Source organism: Nannobrachium achirus (genome assembly GCF_963921795.1).
Source record: "Nannobrachium achirus genome assembly, chromosome: 7".
Classification (NCBI taxonomy): domain Eukaryota; kingdom Metazoa; phylum Chordata; class Actinopteri; order Myctophiformes; family Myctophidae; genus Nannobrachium; species Nannobrachium achirus.
The window spans coordinates 28,106,120-28,121,119 of record NC_137816.1 but is presented as its reverse complement, the minus strand read 5'-3'; the positions used below and the strand labels follow the sequence as shown (position 1 = coordinate 28,121,119).

Sequence of the window (15,000 nt, the reverse complement as noted above, 5' to 3'; positions counted from 1 at the left end):
CTCCCCACCTCTCCCCCCATTTCCTGTCAGTGTACTGTCCTATCAATAAAGGCATAAAAGCCCAAAAACAAATAATAAAAAGAACATTCACATGATGCTATGCATTCGAGTAGCTAAATACTTACATTTCCATTTTGGAAATGTAGACCATCTGATATGTTGAAATCCATGTTTGATAATATCACAGTTTAACAATTCAACTTCAAATCAATGTAAAAGAAAAATGGAGCATCCTCGGACCCCCGAGTGCCTGCCCCCCACCCCGTCCATCAACAACCCCCACACAATCCCTATACAATTAGTCCCATCATCTGAAACAAAAGCAGCATGGCTGCAGTCTAATCAGTGGTGTGTCTCCCGCAGCTGCTGTCCATTCAGATAGAAATAGTCCCTGAAGTGCAGGCTTTATTTCTCTGCTGCTAAACACAGGCAACACAGTGGACAGGTGGGCTTGATGTGGCTGCGAACACACAGTCAAACTCCTGAGTGTTCATTTAACTCAGAGAATGTACAAATGTGAACCAAACAGACCTACAAATGATGGCAATAAGCCACACGAGGCCGTGGTTTACCGTGGACAGCTATGGGACGTTGTGGCACATGAAAACGAGTGCTACAATCCCCTAGCTGTTGTAAACGGAAGGAAAACCACTGCCTCGCGTGGCTTATTGCTTTTAAAAAACGGTTACCACACATGGCAACATCAAAATCTGAAAAGAAATCTGCACACTGTTTAGAATGCTCCCAGAAATGTGTGATTTATTAGTATAGGGTTCATCAGGTACATAAGACCTTTGGGTGGTAACATTGTAATAAATCACTCTTTCTGGGAGCATTCAAATCAGTGTGCAGATTTTCTTCCTTTTTTGCTCATTAGCTTCTTTTTTGCACCTGTTGAAATCATTGGTGGATGTGCGTGCATTTCCATGGACAAGATGCAAATCACATCCCAATTAAAATGTTTTTAATGCAGTTTTAATGCAATTTCATTACTAGAATGATTTGTACAAGAAAGTTGTTGTTGTGACTGCCTCCACAAACAAGGAAGTTGCTGTGCAAATGCGTGGATGGTACCGAATTGTGCATGTTGTGGTTTTCGCCTCATTTTAACGTGATTTGTAAAACCTTGCACACACGTACACAGCAAGTGGCCCTCCTCTTTCTCTCTTTTCTCTCATCGTGAAACGTTTTATAAGGATAACTTAAGACTCAGGATTTTATTGTATAACGACATGAGTCCAAACGAAATGGAACATCCAGGTTACTGTGAATACCTGTGTGGCTGTATTCAATGCACAGCGTGCACGCAGAGTGGAAAAGGCATCCATGTCTTGGCATAATTCTCATAATATGAGAATTGTGTACACTCCAAAATCCTAACTGTTATTGAGAGTGGAAAAGCTATGTTTACACGTGCACAAGTTAAATGAACAGTCTGGATTTTGCAGTGGTCATATTTGTGAAACAATTCTGCTTAGGAATCCAGTAACAATATCTACAGAAGTTACCAAGTCCCTTCTTAATAAAAGGGCAAGGTGCTGACATGGCCATCTTACAGGGTGATCCTGGGTAACATTATTTTGCAATCTCAGTTCAAGCTTGGGAATCTAACAGCACATCAGTATTTAAAAAGACAGTATTCAATAAAACCTCTTCCAAGACTCCAGGGATTTTCAGCATACTGTTTAAACATGCATTAATTTCAATTGACCAGGAAAGTGCCACTTTATATTCCTGCAATCCATTAGGGACATTCATCAATCAATCAATCTATCAACCAATCAACCAACCAACTAACAAATCAATTAACCATCCGGTCACTCAATCAATCAACAAAATATAAATAATCTGCTTAGAGCACAACACATCTCGGAGCTCATTCCAAACAATAGTCTGTCCAGCTGAAATTTGATCAAATGTAATGTATATAAAAACTATATTTTTTCAATGTTGTGTGCAGATTAATTATTTTATTTTTGTCTTAATCCAAACTAAAAAAGTATTTCACTATTTTAGTTTGGATTAAGACAAGTCATTGCATGTCATTGCAAGTCATTGCATGACATTAGTGCCTTTAATGCTGCTTCCATGATAGCAGGATTTAATTTTGGATAAATAAAAGACACATTTCATCTCCTGTTTTCTTTGTTTACAGACGTCTTTGTATAGACAACCAGAAACAGCTGCCAGCTTTGTCAGATAGCCTGCAGCCTCTCATCAAAACAGAAGGCTGGGGCCATACTACTGTATGAAAACTTGTAAAATGTAACATCAAGGATGAGTTACAAAGGCTTATTAACATTTTAACAAACACATCAGAACCATCTGCCATTCTGCCATAACTCCTATAGGACACTGGTTCTCAACGTTGGTCCGCGCCACAGGTATGAAACTCTGAGGCCCTCATTTATCAACGTGGTGCAGATCAAAATTTGGGCGTACACCGAAATTTAGTCTCGACATTTATCATTTCAACATGACTTTGACGTTGGCGTAGGGTAGGATCAAATCTCACGTCAGGTTCTGAGGTGGTGTAGGATTCATCTTACACCTCTTATTCCATTGTAGACATGCAGAGCAGCATTGTCTAACTATCTGACTCATGTATCCACTCCAAAATTTATATTTAACACACTAATAAATAATCCCTGTGAAAATATAACATTTTATGAAAGCATATAGGCTATATGCACGCCGCAAGTTACAATGACAACTAAGCAATTAAAGTCTAGCGATATGGAAGCAATCTAACACAAGTGCTTTAACATGTCATTCAGATAAAATTGGCGATCTGGCTCAGAAGAAGCTTTAGGTCAGGATACGACCGCTTATGCGAGACTCGAGCATTTTGATCGAGGAGACGGAAGCGGAGCGGCGCGGTGCTGCTTCTTTTCATGTACCATGAGGTATCCAACTAAAGTGTGTCCTATGGAGTTATGTATTAAGGATAAAACCCACCAGACGCTTCAAACCTTCAGATTATGACTGCCTCCTTGTCAGTATCTCTCAGTAACATTGCATGCACGGCATCCCGTGATTTATGGGGAATAGGCCTACATGATTTTGCTTCTTTTTTTTTTTTTTGTAACCACTCAAACGCACACTGCGCCGTCGCCGATATTGGGTTAAATTAATATATTCCATTCCTGACACTAGCCATGTTTCCATAAACGTATTCAAATTAGGGAAGCAAATTATCAGAAATACGCATTAAGACAAAGCGAATTTAGCATGTTTCCATTTGCGGGAGTCATTCGAATTAGCAACTTTGCATGAGTTGATCGGGCTGATTTTTCAGACCGAACCTGAGCACTGCACGTCTGACTGCTGTGACTCGGTCGCTGTGGACTGCTGTGACTCGGTTGCTGTCTAGTAGTGGGAAGAAGAACTGAAGGGGTTATCAAACAATCATTATGGCCCCAAATAACTTTTAAATATCTTACAATTGGCGACGAGTCTCTTACGAAATTGGCAAGAGTTCCTCTCAATACATAAAGCTATATAACCCATTAACCTCTCTCCATCATCGCATCGGCAATAGTCAGTGGTGTGTGTTCCCCACACTCCCGCGCCCCCACCGCCGTTGAGCTCAGGTTCACCGGGAAAACCGGGGTTGCGTGCAAGTTTCAGCGTTCTCTGGAAGGTGGCCGATCTGCAAGCTCACTACGCGGCGCGGAGACGCGGATGCGAGCTGCTGTGAGCTGCCTTGTAGATCGGCCACTTTTGGCGTGTGATGAGGAAGGGTTAGCCACGGATGGCTTGACTCCGGGAGGTGAAAACGGGAGGAATTTACACACGGCCCGTGTTACTCCGTGTGTAACAAACAACCTGTTTGTTTTGTGGGCTAACGGACGTTAAGCAGCAGAGGAAAGTGTTAAATTGGAGGACGATTGGACCCAGAACGTCATAATCTATTTGCATGTATTGTCTGACCTGTTTCCATTCACTTATGCGCATTTAGTTTATTCGATAAAGCCTCAAAATCATCCTCCTCCAAGCGGATAATTTTTTTTGCCGATAATGAAAGTTTATTCGCATTTTGAAGTGTTTCCATAGAAAGATTTTGCGAATAAGCCGTTAATGCGCAAAAAGTGGCTTTATGGAAACGCCACTAATGACTGGTGTGGTGTCTCTCATGTAGGCTGCAATTGCTAGAGTGTTTCTTCAGCTCTTTAGTGAACAGAAAATGCATTTTGGATCCAAATGAATGCAAGTGATAACACAAAGAAACGAGCAGACATCATTGAAACTGGAAAACTATCAAATTGAAGGCGGTTGCTCTCTCCTGATTGGATGAAATGGCAAAATGCCAACCCCACCTGAAAATGCATTTTCTGTTTATTACTGAGCTGGTGTAACCCCTTTTACAGAATATAGATCTTTAACACCTTTGATTTTGTTGTGACAATAATCATGGTTTGTGGCCTGATGCATATCAAACTGGGGGCCCATGAATTTCAAAAGATTGACAATCACTGTACCAGTAGTTCACCCTACATTGCTCTTCGACACTACCCAGGAAAACCATGTGGACCCCATTCCTTTAGCCTCCCATTTTCCCGTTTTTGCAACATGTGAACTACATTGATCCACCAGACCTCTAGAGCAGACACGGTGCCTCAGCACGGGGATTAGACACTTATATAAGCTTTATATACTTTACTTATATGCTTCCTTTAACTCAAAAGATATTACATTTATACATTATCACCTCTCTGCTTCAGATGACCTGTGGGAATGGCTGAGACACAGGTACACCTACACCGTGTGCCATTTTTTCTTTCAAGAATGGTGGCCACATGATATTTTTGCAATTCTTTCCAGGCACAGCCAGGGTCTGCAGACAATAATGAAACCTATTTGACAAAATGGAAAACAGCAAGAACTCGCAGCCCCAGAAAACGTGCAACTGTTTATAGTTGCACGTTTTCTTTTTGTCTGACCTTGTGGATCTTTTGTGTTTCTTGTGTTCATTGATACATTTTTACTTAAAATGACAACATCAAACATTCTCATACCATACATACACTCCAGCATACCTCTCCCTCCCTACCTTGTGGATTTATTTTTAACCAAAAAATACAAATAAAAACATTGTGTTACGGTGTGTTTTCGTAGATATGCTATATTCGCAATTTTTGAAGTTTTCGCCTCCATGCTCAAAATAGACATTGCCAGGTTAAAAGTGGTGCTAATGGAAAACCACTGGAGGCATGTGCAGAATCTTCACTCACATCACCAGGCAAGAGAATCTTGATCTTTATTCCTTGTTGTATTTCTTAGCAAAAAGAGTTGAGACCGCACACTTATTATAGCTCCCAGGTTCTCTTTTTATGAGGTTACCACCACGGTTTACCTTCATGGTAACCTCATAAAAAGAGAACCTTGGAGCTATATCGAGTGTGCAGTCTCTAGGTTTTTTGGGTGGGGATTTTATTATTTTGGATGTAGGCCTACAGTGCATGCTTTGTGAACATTCCTTACCTTGGTTGTGTTTAATTGTGAAGTTGGGATTGTTGAGCATCTCCGGCACCAGGCGGTAGTCAAAATAGTGGCCCTGAATTGGGTCATCCTTGTCCACCGCGCTGATAGTTTGGATCACCTATGTGGAAAACAGAGCAACATAAAGACATACAGTATGGAGCCATTACACAAGACAAGCAATTCATTACTTTGATTCGCAGTCTCACTGCAACATCGGCTGTGCCCACGCCGGATGAAATATAGGCCCTATTCATTTGTGGAGTTTGAGATTATTATCAATGAGGTCCTGTCGTGTTTGGCACACTTTCGGGTTCCTGCTTCTATCTATTTATCTGTCATCACAGGTCGTATCATGCTGTATGTCTTTATGATTGATTGGAAATTAGAAGCAGGCCCTCCGGGGGGTTTCGCCACCTCTGTTTCATTTCTTTCTTTTCGCCAGTAAAGTCCTCCCACCGCACAGCACTGCTCTGAATGAGAGCGATTGATGGGAAGGAGAATGCTAAGTACTTGTCCAGGGCTTTTGGCTGGGGGAAGCATTCTGCCATCTGGAGGGAGACATGAAAGACACTCTTGAATTATGATCCTCTCTGATCAATCCTGACTGCTCCCATTTCCCCCCGCCGCTCCACGCACGCTGTGTCAAGGTAGCAAGCGATGCAGAGGAAAGGAGAGGACCCCCGCTCAACCGCTTCCCCCCGTTTCTCGGTGAAATAAATAGGCTATAATTCACCGTGGCCGGTCATTACGGGGGAGGAGAGAGAGAAGAAAGGGAAGCAGGGAGATGGCGGCGTTGATGGATGTGTCCTTTCTTTTCCCTTACCTGACCAGGTTTTCCATTCTCACACAGGAAGGCCTCGTATTCAGTGGCAAACTCGGGGGCGTTGTCATTGATGTCCATTACTCTGATGGCCACGACCGCCCTTGATATCTGACTGTGGTTTCCTGATGAACAGAAAAATAGCCAGAGACAGACAGATAGACAAATAGATAGATAGATAGACAGACAGACAGACAGACAGACAGACAGACAAATGTGTCTCTTTTGCTTTGTTCAGACTGCAGATTGTTCAGATTGAATTCATTCAGACATTGTCTGTTAATAGCGTAATAATGACATACAGTAGGTGTGAAAATAACCCATTTGTGGCAAGAAGAACGAGATACATCTTCAGAAATCACATTTTAATCACATTTCAAACCTCCTAGGAATGTGGTTCAAACCTGAATCACGAAAATCTGTTAACATGTGTTTTTCTTTTTTGCTTGTTTAAACTAATCTGCCTTTGTCTCGGGATATCGATGGGAGGAGAAAGGACAATGGATAAACCACATTAATCTGAGTTGTTATTTTTGTGGTATTGATACAACGGGAAAATTCAAGGGGACCAGAATAAAAGAAATCCCATTCAAAGTGCTTTTGAAAACCCCTGTACACTCTGATGTTTAAAACATGACGGTTAAAACATACATATTCATGAGCCGCCAATGGCAGCTGAAGTCTAGCAAGACAATAAGGGCAGTTTAATTAGATTAGAATTTGATTGAAATTATTCATTGGACGTAATTGACAGTCCCTTTTGAGGGGCCGCTGTAAATGGGTGTATTTATTAATCAGCGGTGCAAATGGCAACTTTTAAAGTAATTGTCTATTAATTTGGCCTCCAGAGTGCTGGATGTTACCACTGACGATGTCACCGGCGTTGGTCTGTCAATAGCCGCTTGCCCCCTCTCTCGTCAAAACGAACGCGACTGATTTATTTCTCATGTCAATGACAGTGTGCTACATGCGCGGAGCATTGATGTTTCTGACAAAGACTTCTCATCTGCTGAGCCGTTTCAGCTGCCTCCTACATCAGTGATTCTCAACCTTTTTAATTTCAAGCACCCCCAGTTTTTTTTTATGGGTCCCCAATCTACACTGTGTTAATTTAACTCTGACAAGTGAACAAATGGATCCGTAAAGTGGCAGGTCTTCTCTGACCCATTTATGTCATTTTGACATCACTTTCGCCGTGTGCACCGCTCGACACAGTTTGTCCGCAAACCAGAAATGTACCTTTCCATTTAGGTTTGCCCAGAGCCATGGGTCTGCCAATGTGCAAGCATAGACACCTGCATCTAATACTAACACTGTGCTTACATCACAGTGTACTATAAGGTTAGCCTTATGAAGCCTGCCATGTTTTTACCCTTCTGTCGTATTTGAACTTAACCAGAAAACAAACAAAATCATTCTACAAGGTTTCATAACCCTTTATACGCATCGCATCCCATTGTGAGCTGGTAGATTAGTCATCCTCACCGCACGACACAGGCTTACGGCAACACATATCTCGGGCTTTGGGATAACCACTAAGAGGGGAGGGGACAGAGGGGAGAGGGTAATATACAGTCTGACGGACATTGATGGATGGATAAAGTAGCAGAGGGACAGGAAGAAAGTGACTTCCCCTCAGCAGCAGACAGGGGAACAAAATCTGATTAGTCAGATGTCAACTGGTGCGAGGCGACAGGACCTGCCGCCATTTGGGTGGCAAATGGCATCGGTGTAGAACCGGGAATACACATCTATTTCCTTTTTCACGCCAGAGAGGACACCCGCCCTCCCCCCTGCCCTGTCTGTGAAGGACAGCAAACGGCCATATCGATGTTGTCGGGTGAAAACCTTGCATGTCCAAAACCGTCCGTTCCTTTTTTTTTTTTTTATGTTTTTGTATATTAAAAATGATTTAAAATAGTGAAAATAGCTGATCTACAAGCTGTGTGCTTGTACATGTAGATCTGCTATTTTCACTAGTTTTGTGCGACAGACATGGATGATGAAGCAGGGCTTTGCTTTACGAGAAAAAATAAACATACACGTTTGAAACTTGGAGATACAAGGTTTCTGCCCGACGGTGACGATATATTTATTTTGGTAAATTCCCATTAGGTGTGCTCAGTGATGCCACTATCTCAAAGCACAGATCCTTTGCCAACAGGCATGAAAACGCAGTTTAAATGTATGGGGGCAAGACAGACGCCTTATCGAAATGAGACACATTCCGTTTTCCTCTAACAGGGTTGCTGCAGTGGTGGAACGTGTCAGCCGAGATGCAGAACATTTTCTGATTGGGTTCTTTCTTTCCTTTCCCTTTTACTGCATTTATTATGTCTGACAATTAATGTGTGTTTATTGTGATTAAGGAAATACAGAGCCAGAGAGGGATGGAGGAACCGAGGGGGGAGAATTGAGAAAGTTACAAGCCACGTACGCGTGTGTTCCAATAGCTGTAAGGGGTACATTAAGTTTTATCACAACGTACAGCCCCCCTGAAACAATCTCTATGCAAATAGAGCCCTACATATGGTTTGAGCTGTTTTGCAGCTCTGCCTGCAAGAATTTCCACCGAGTCAGTGAGTTTTGCGTTACGCAGATGTTCTTTAATCTGTAATGGATGCTGGCGTTGGAAACAATCCACTGCGGAGCATGTCTTTAAAACTGTTTATTTGATACATCTTAATGTTCCTGCACCTCCACAAATTGACTGCTGAGCCGTTTAATTCAATCAAAACTCAGCAAATTAACGCATTTAATGCCTCTGTGAATACAAACACTAATTGTTTGTGCCATTCTCCTGGAGCGATTAAAAGCAATGGTTTTTACAAGGCATGCTGCACAGCGCCTTTGTGCGGAGGATTGCGTGTGTGCAGCAGGCCAGAGATACTTAGGTTGAGATGCTTAGTAAAGTAGTGCCTCTACCCACACTCTGCTGTATGGCCGGCTTGTCTCCAACAGATGTTCAAAGCATTGATTTTTGAAAACAGGAAATTGCGCTTCATCAGCAATGCAGATCTCTGTTTGCCACTTACCAGTGTTGCCAGATTTTGTGAGAGAAATAGGCAACCAGGTCTGTGAAACTATAGGGCACATGAGTACTTTAAACCTAATATACATTGGCTATTTGAAAAGAGCTGATCTAAAAGCTCACAACGCATTGTGTTGTGAGCTTGTAGATCTGCTATTTTATTTTTTAAGGGAAAAAATTGTGCTCGACACAAATCTGGAACGGGATCCCTGGCACAAAAATATCGTCATTGTCCATGTCATATCCAAAACCATTTGTTTTGTATTTATCATTTTTAAAATGATTTAAACGGGTGAAAACAGCCGATCAGCTGTTTTCACTACTTTTGTCCGATGGCCTTGTATGATGAAGCAGGGCTTTACTTTGCTAAAAAATATACACATTTGAAACTTGGAGATACGAGGTATCTGCCCGACAGTAACGATATGCTGTAATCAGATGGGGATGGGGGTTCTTGACATGGCTTGAAACAAGCCCAAATAATCAACTACACTTTAGAAACAATCAAGCACTAAAAAAACCAACCTGCAAACTATCAAGCCCAAAGTCGCTTATAATAAGCAGACATGGCAACACTGGGTGTTACTTACGGAGTTCTGTGGCGGTCACCGTGATGTTGTGCCACGTGTCCGTCTCTCTGTCCAGCGGCTTGGCCAGCGTGATCTTCCCGTCGTCCACGTTGATATTGAACTGCCTCTCCAGGTCGGTGTGGCGGTCGATGAAGTACCTGCATGCAGGAGGAGACGTGGCATCATCAGAATTCTCAGCACACTGTCACGGGTATAAAGCTGTGTAGACAGCATAAGCTACCACCGGAGCATCCCCATGCAATCCCTTGGGGGCGGCCTGCTAATGGGGCCTTATTCATCAAGAGGGTCCTGTGGATTAATGCACGTTAAGAGCAGTAGGAAGTCAATAATTATCATCAGAGGATTAATTACTGCTTTCACATTAGTGGGAGGGGAACATTAAAACCCAGTAACGTCCAATAGGCTCTTCTTATGTTGTTGTGCAGTCGATGGCCTCTACTTTGGAAGAGGTCATTAGTGCAGGCTGCTTGTTGTGTTTGTTGGGGTAGGAGTTTCAGTGTTGTTGACCCCTCTCCTGGGACGTGAGATTGGTCCCAGAGGTTTTAGAATAACAAGCTACTACAGCTGTCTGATGCACAGAAAACACATTCTAGGAGGGTTAGGCGGACTGACAATGTGTGAGGCATAACCTTGTAACCTTGTAATTTGTAATGTGTCATGGCTCTGAATGAGAACACATATATAACGTGTCACAGCGAGAGGCACTTGTTTTATCATAAACTATGCCTTGTGGTAAAGCTGCTCACTCTCGTATCAGTCAGGTGGGGACACACCCTGGAAGCGCGGCAGCCTCGTCATTCTTAAACCTTTTTTTGTTGGTCTCGTTGATTCACTGATATTCAGGGTTCAATTTGCTGGGTGGGATTTATGTGGTGGTTGGGGGAGTTATGGCTATGCCTCTGCTTTTGATATTCATCCTTGGGTCATTGATTTGTGTGGCCGGCGGGGATATGTTTTATACCGGCTTCTGGTCGGACTGAATTAAATACATGCATTTCCCTTTGGGAATACTCTGTAACGATTCACTCAACTCACGATACGATTAATATCACGATATTAGGTTCACGATACGATTTTTCACGATTCTTTAAAAAATTAAATATTAGACAGACAAATGACAGAAAAATGTATTTACGATAATTGTTTCATGCCTAGTAGACTGTCTGATATATGTTTGATAATATAACAATTTAACAATTTAATGAAAAATGTAGCTATAGCCACATTCAGACTGGTGTACCTACTGTATTTAATTAGGGCAATGTGTCTTAATTAAAGGGGATTACTTTTTTTTAATCTGCTGATATTGAAAAAAGATGCAGCAATGGGAAGTAGTTTTATGTGGAATGAGAGAGCAGTACTTTTAGGTGGTCATTCTTGTCTCACTTTGATGTGACTGAAAACAAGGAAAAACGTCTTACTTCTAAACACAGTGGCCGGTCAGAAAACTCTTAGGGAGAGTGGGTGTGAAATTGGAATAGACATGAAAAGAGGTGGAGTGAGTTTTGCAGGTGCTGCTCGAAACTGCAAAAATAAATTAATAAATAATGAAAAACTCTTTCATGTCGCAATGTGCACGGCGCCAATTCTCAAGACAAGCCCACACGCTGCTGCCTAAAAAAGAATCTGTCATTATGGGTCATCATCGTTCATTTCACACGTTTGGTTTGCCATTATGCGTGCCTGTCACAGCAATCCCACTCATTGCAACACACAGGGCCCCCGGTGATTCACGTGCGCTAATCGCAACCGCGCGCCACATGAGGGAACGTGTCCCTATAAGAAGATTAATTCATGACAAACCACCTCTGTTCCTCTCCCTCCCTCTCTCTGTCACTCCCCCATTTTCCCTGTAAACGCCATTGAGCGCTGTGTTTTCTTCCTCCTGCCTGTCTATACTCGAGTTCTTCGATGTTTTTCAGATCAAGGACCTCTTAGCTGAGCGAGACTACATATTGCATAAAATTAATATGTTGCATTCATGTTAATGTGTATTTTTAGACATTTAAGCACTTAAACCCTGAATGCTAAGTAAACTTGACTGTTGGCGCTATGCTTGATCTGCTATTTATTCGCTCTACACCAAAAGTCACAAAAAATAGCAGATCTGCAAGCTCTGTGAGGCGTTGTGAGATTGTAGATTTGCTATACTGTATTTTTAGCTAATGTTCCCCTCAGAATAGGGATGCTAGGGCCGAAGTGGGCTGAAGTGTAATAACTCTGCGGACCCCCCGTTGAAGACGGGGGTTCTTAGTGGGTTCCGTGTAGTTCGATCAGTCTAGTGGGACTGAGTTAAGGGCCCAAGGTGGAGGGAATTATTTTATACTTTAGCTATTGAAAAATAGCAGATATACAAGCTCACAGCGCCGCACCGAGTGCCACGCTGCAAGCTTGTTAGATCTGATATTTTTGAAAATGTGTGCAAATCTTAAAATATATGTATTTTTTAAGCGAACATTTGTAACTCAATTTTTGCTTCTGGGGGGTCCCTGTAACTAAATATTTTGAGATGGGGGTCCGTGGCCAAATGCATATAATTTTGGGGGTCCTTCACATGAAAAGGTTTGAGCACCACTGACATAGAAACATAGGTCTTAAAAAAAAAAAAAAAAAAAAAAAAAAAAACATATTCAAAGACTTTTCAAAAATAGCAGATCTACAAGCTCGCAGCCGCTGTGAGCGTGTGTGTATCTGCTATTTTTCAATAGTTAAAGTACCCAGGGCCCAGAATTTGGTGTGACACTCCTGGCCTCAACTTTTGTTGGGATGAAAGAAGGAGGGCCTCAATAGGAGAGAGCAGGTAGGGAAACACTGCTGTAAACACAGAGCTGTTTTCTTCCTCCTGCCTGCCTAGTGTGAGTGCTGAGCTGATCCCCCTCCCCTCCTCTCCAATTCCCTGTGGCTCTCTGTGCGCGCCTCCCCTCCACAACCCTGGGTCTCCTCCTATCTCACAGTGGAGCTGCTCATCCCTCTCAGTGCAGACCTGTTGACAAGACCCTGCCGTTTAGAGAGAGAGAGAGAGAGCGAGAGAGAGAGAGAGAGAGAGAGAGAGAGAGAGAGAGAGAGAGAGAGAGAGAAGGAGGACTCGTCTTAACGCAAAGTAAGAAACCACAACAACAATTTAGTGTCGGCGGTTTTGTGTGTGTGTGTGTGTGTGTGTGTGTGTGTGTGTGTGTGTGTGTGTGTGTGTGTGTGTGTGTGTGTATTGGGAGGAGGAGGAGGAGGGGGGAGGGGGGGTAATAAAATAAAATAAATAAGCCAATGGCCCAGTTTCCAATTGTTGGGTAGATGTAGCGAGCCGTGACATTTCCATTTTTGAGATGAAATGGTGTAAAATCCTCTCGACGCCAGGCTGGGGAGAGGTCCACGTGGACTGCCCCCCCCCCCCCCCCCATCCACCACAACCCCCACCCCCGCAGCCCCCCGTTCACCCCCCCCCCCCCCTCCCCCCCTCTGACGCAGAGCACTTTCAAGACAGGCAGACAGCAGCAAGCCACCTGGGAGCGAGCCTCTCTCTCTCTCTCCTGTCGACTGAGTGGATCCCAGTCAGACCCTGACAGTTTTTCACTTGGGGGGGGGGGGGGGGGGGAGACGGACCCTGAAATGTTCTGCCACCTGTCAGTCAAATTGACAGCGTGTTGTCTAAAGAATTAAAAGCAAATAACACAAGGGAGGAAAAAAAGACATATCTGCTGTGTGTGCGCAGGTTTCCTAAAGTGAGATGTGAGTGCACATGTGTTAGCACGAGTGCGCGCGCATCTGTGTTTGTTTGTGTGTAATTGTAATGTATATCGCTGTATGTGTGAGGGTCAAATGTCTCCACAACTATTTTTCATGGACTGCGATAAATTGTACTTTTATGGTAAAACAAAAATAGATTTGGGCAATTTGGAATTTCAGATAGGGTTCAGGTTTATGATAGGTATTTAGAGCAGTGGTCTTCAACGTTTTCAGGACAAGGACCCCTTAGTTGAGAGAGAGAGATGAGACGTTGTGAGTGCGAGGCGTTGTGAGCTTGTAGATCTGCTATTTTCGGTTAAAGTTCTTTGAATATGGACACTAGGGTTCGAGTGGTTCATATAAGAAAGGAGAAAAAAAGTTTCTATCACACAAAGATTTGGAGGACCCCCTGTAGTAACTCCCGGACCCCCTGTTGAAGACCCTTGATTTAGAGGTTAGGTTTAGGTTTAGAGTTATGCCTAATACTTGTGACAGTATTAAGCACCAACAATGACCAACCTACATGCTCATCATGCGTCACATTGTGATAGCTATATTTTTGGTGTGTGAAACCTGTGCCCAACTAAATATAACACAGACCTAGCATTGGTGTTAATATATTTTGACGCATGCTTTGGCAACGTGTTTTCTCATGACAATAAAGCTCATTTGAATTGATGGATTAAAAATGTGCGTGCCGGGGTGTGGTGTGCTGTGCACGCGTGCGTGTGCGCACACACATGTTGACTGTTTTAGTTTTCATATTGCATCATCCATGATATGGACCGACCTAAATTCAACACCTAAATAACATGCAACAAGCAGAAACTCTGAAGCGTATAGTGACTGTAAAGCAGCTATAATAATGTAGCCTATGCTGAGTTTGTCACCCCAATAATGTGTTTTAATCACCCAGACAAAATTGAAAAAAAGAAAAAGAATATCAAATTTGGTTTCAAAATTGTGAGGAAAAAAAAGCTACGGAATGCTCTGAAACCACGCCCATCATGTTTGTAATAGGTTTTTATGTATAATATTTTATGTTTGAATGCTTAAAAGTATGTAAGCTACCGGTATGTTAATATGTTTATTTATTGTCTCCTACACTTTGTTTTTAATTGAAATTATTTCAAAACATATATTTTTTTAATCCTCCAAAATTAACAAATTTTCATGAATCAAAAAATTAAATGGTTTTTCAAAGGAATGTCATGAATAAATAAACAAATCAAAGAAATTCCATTAATTAGAAAATAAATGTTTAAGAAGTAGTGAAAATAGCCGATCTATAAGCTCACAGCGCTGCGTGAAGTGACGCGTGGGGAGCTTGTAGATTCGCTATTTTCACTAGTTTG

The 15,000-nt window shown here is 42.4% G+C and overlaps 1 protein-coding gene across 1 annotated transcript in view; it reads right to left on the bottom strand.

Moving 5' to 3' along the window:
• cdh8 (cadherin 8) overlaps positions 1-15,000 on the bottom strand; it is a gene marked incomplete at both ends in the record, with an annotated part of 90,270 nt that overhangs the window by 4,347 nt on the left and 70,923 nt on the right. The window contains 3 exons of the mRNA XM_080730154.1: positions 5,485-5,602; positions 6,308-6,429; positions 9,926-10,062. Coding sequence (XP_080586280.1) covers positions 5,485-5,602; positions 6,308-6,429; positions 9,926-10,062 — 377 coding nt within the window. The remainder of the gene's footprint in view (positions 1-5,484; positions 5,603-6,307; positions 6,430-9,925; positions 10,063-15,000) is intronic.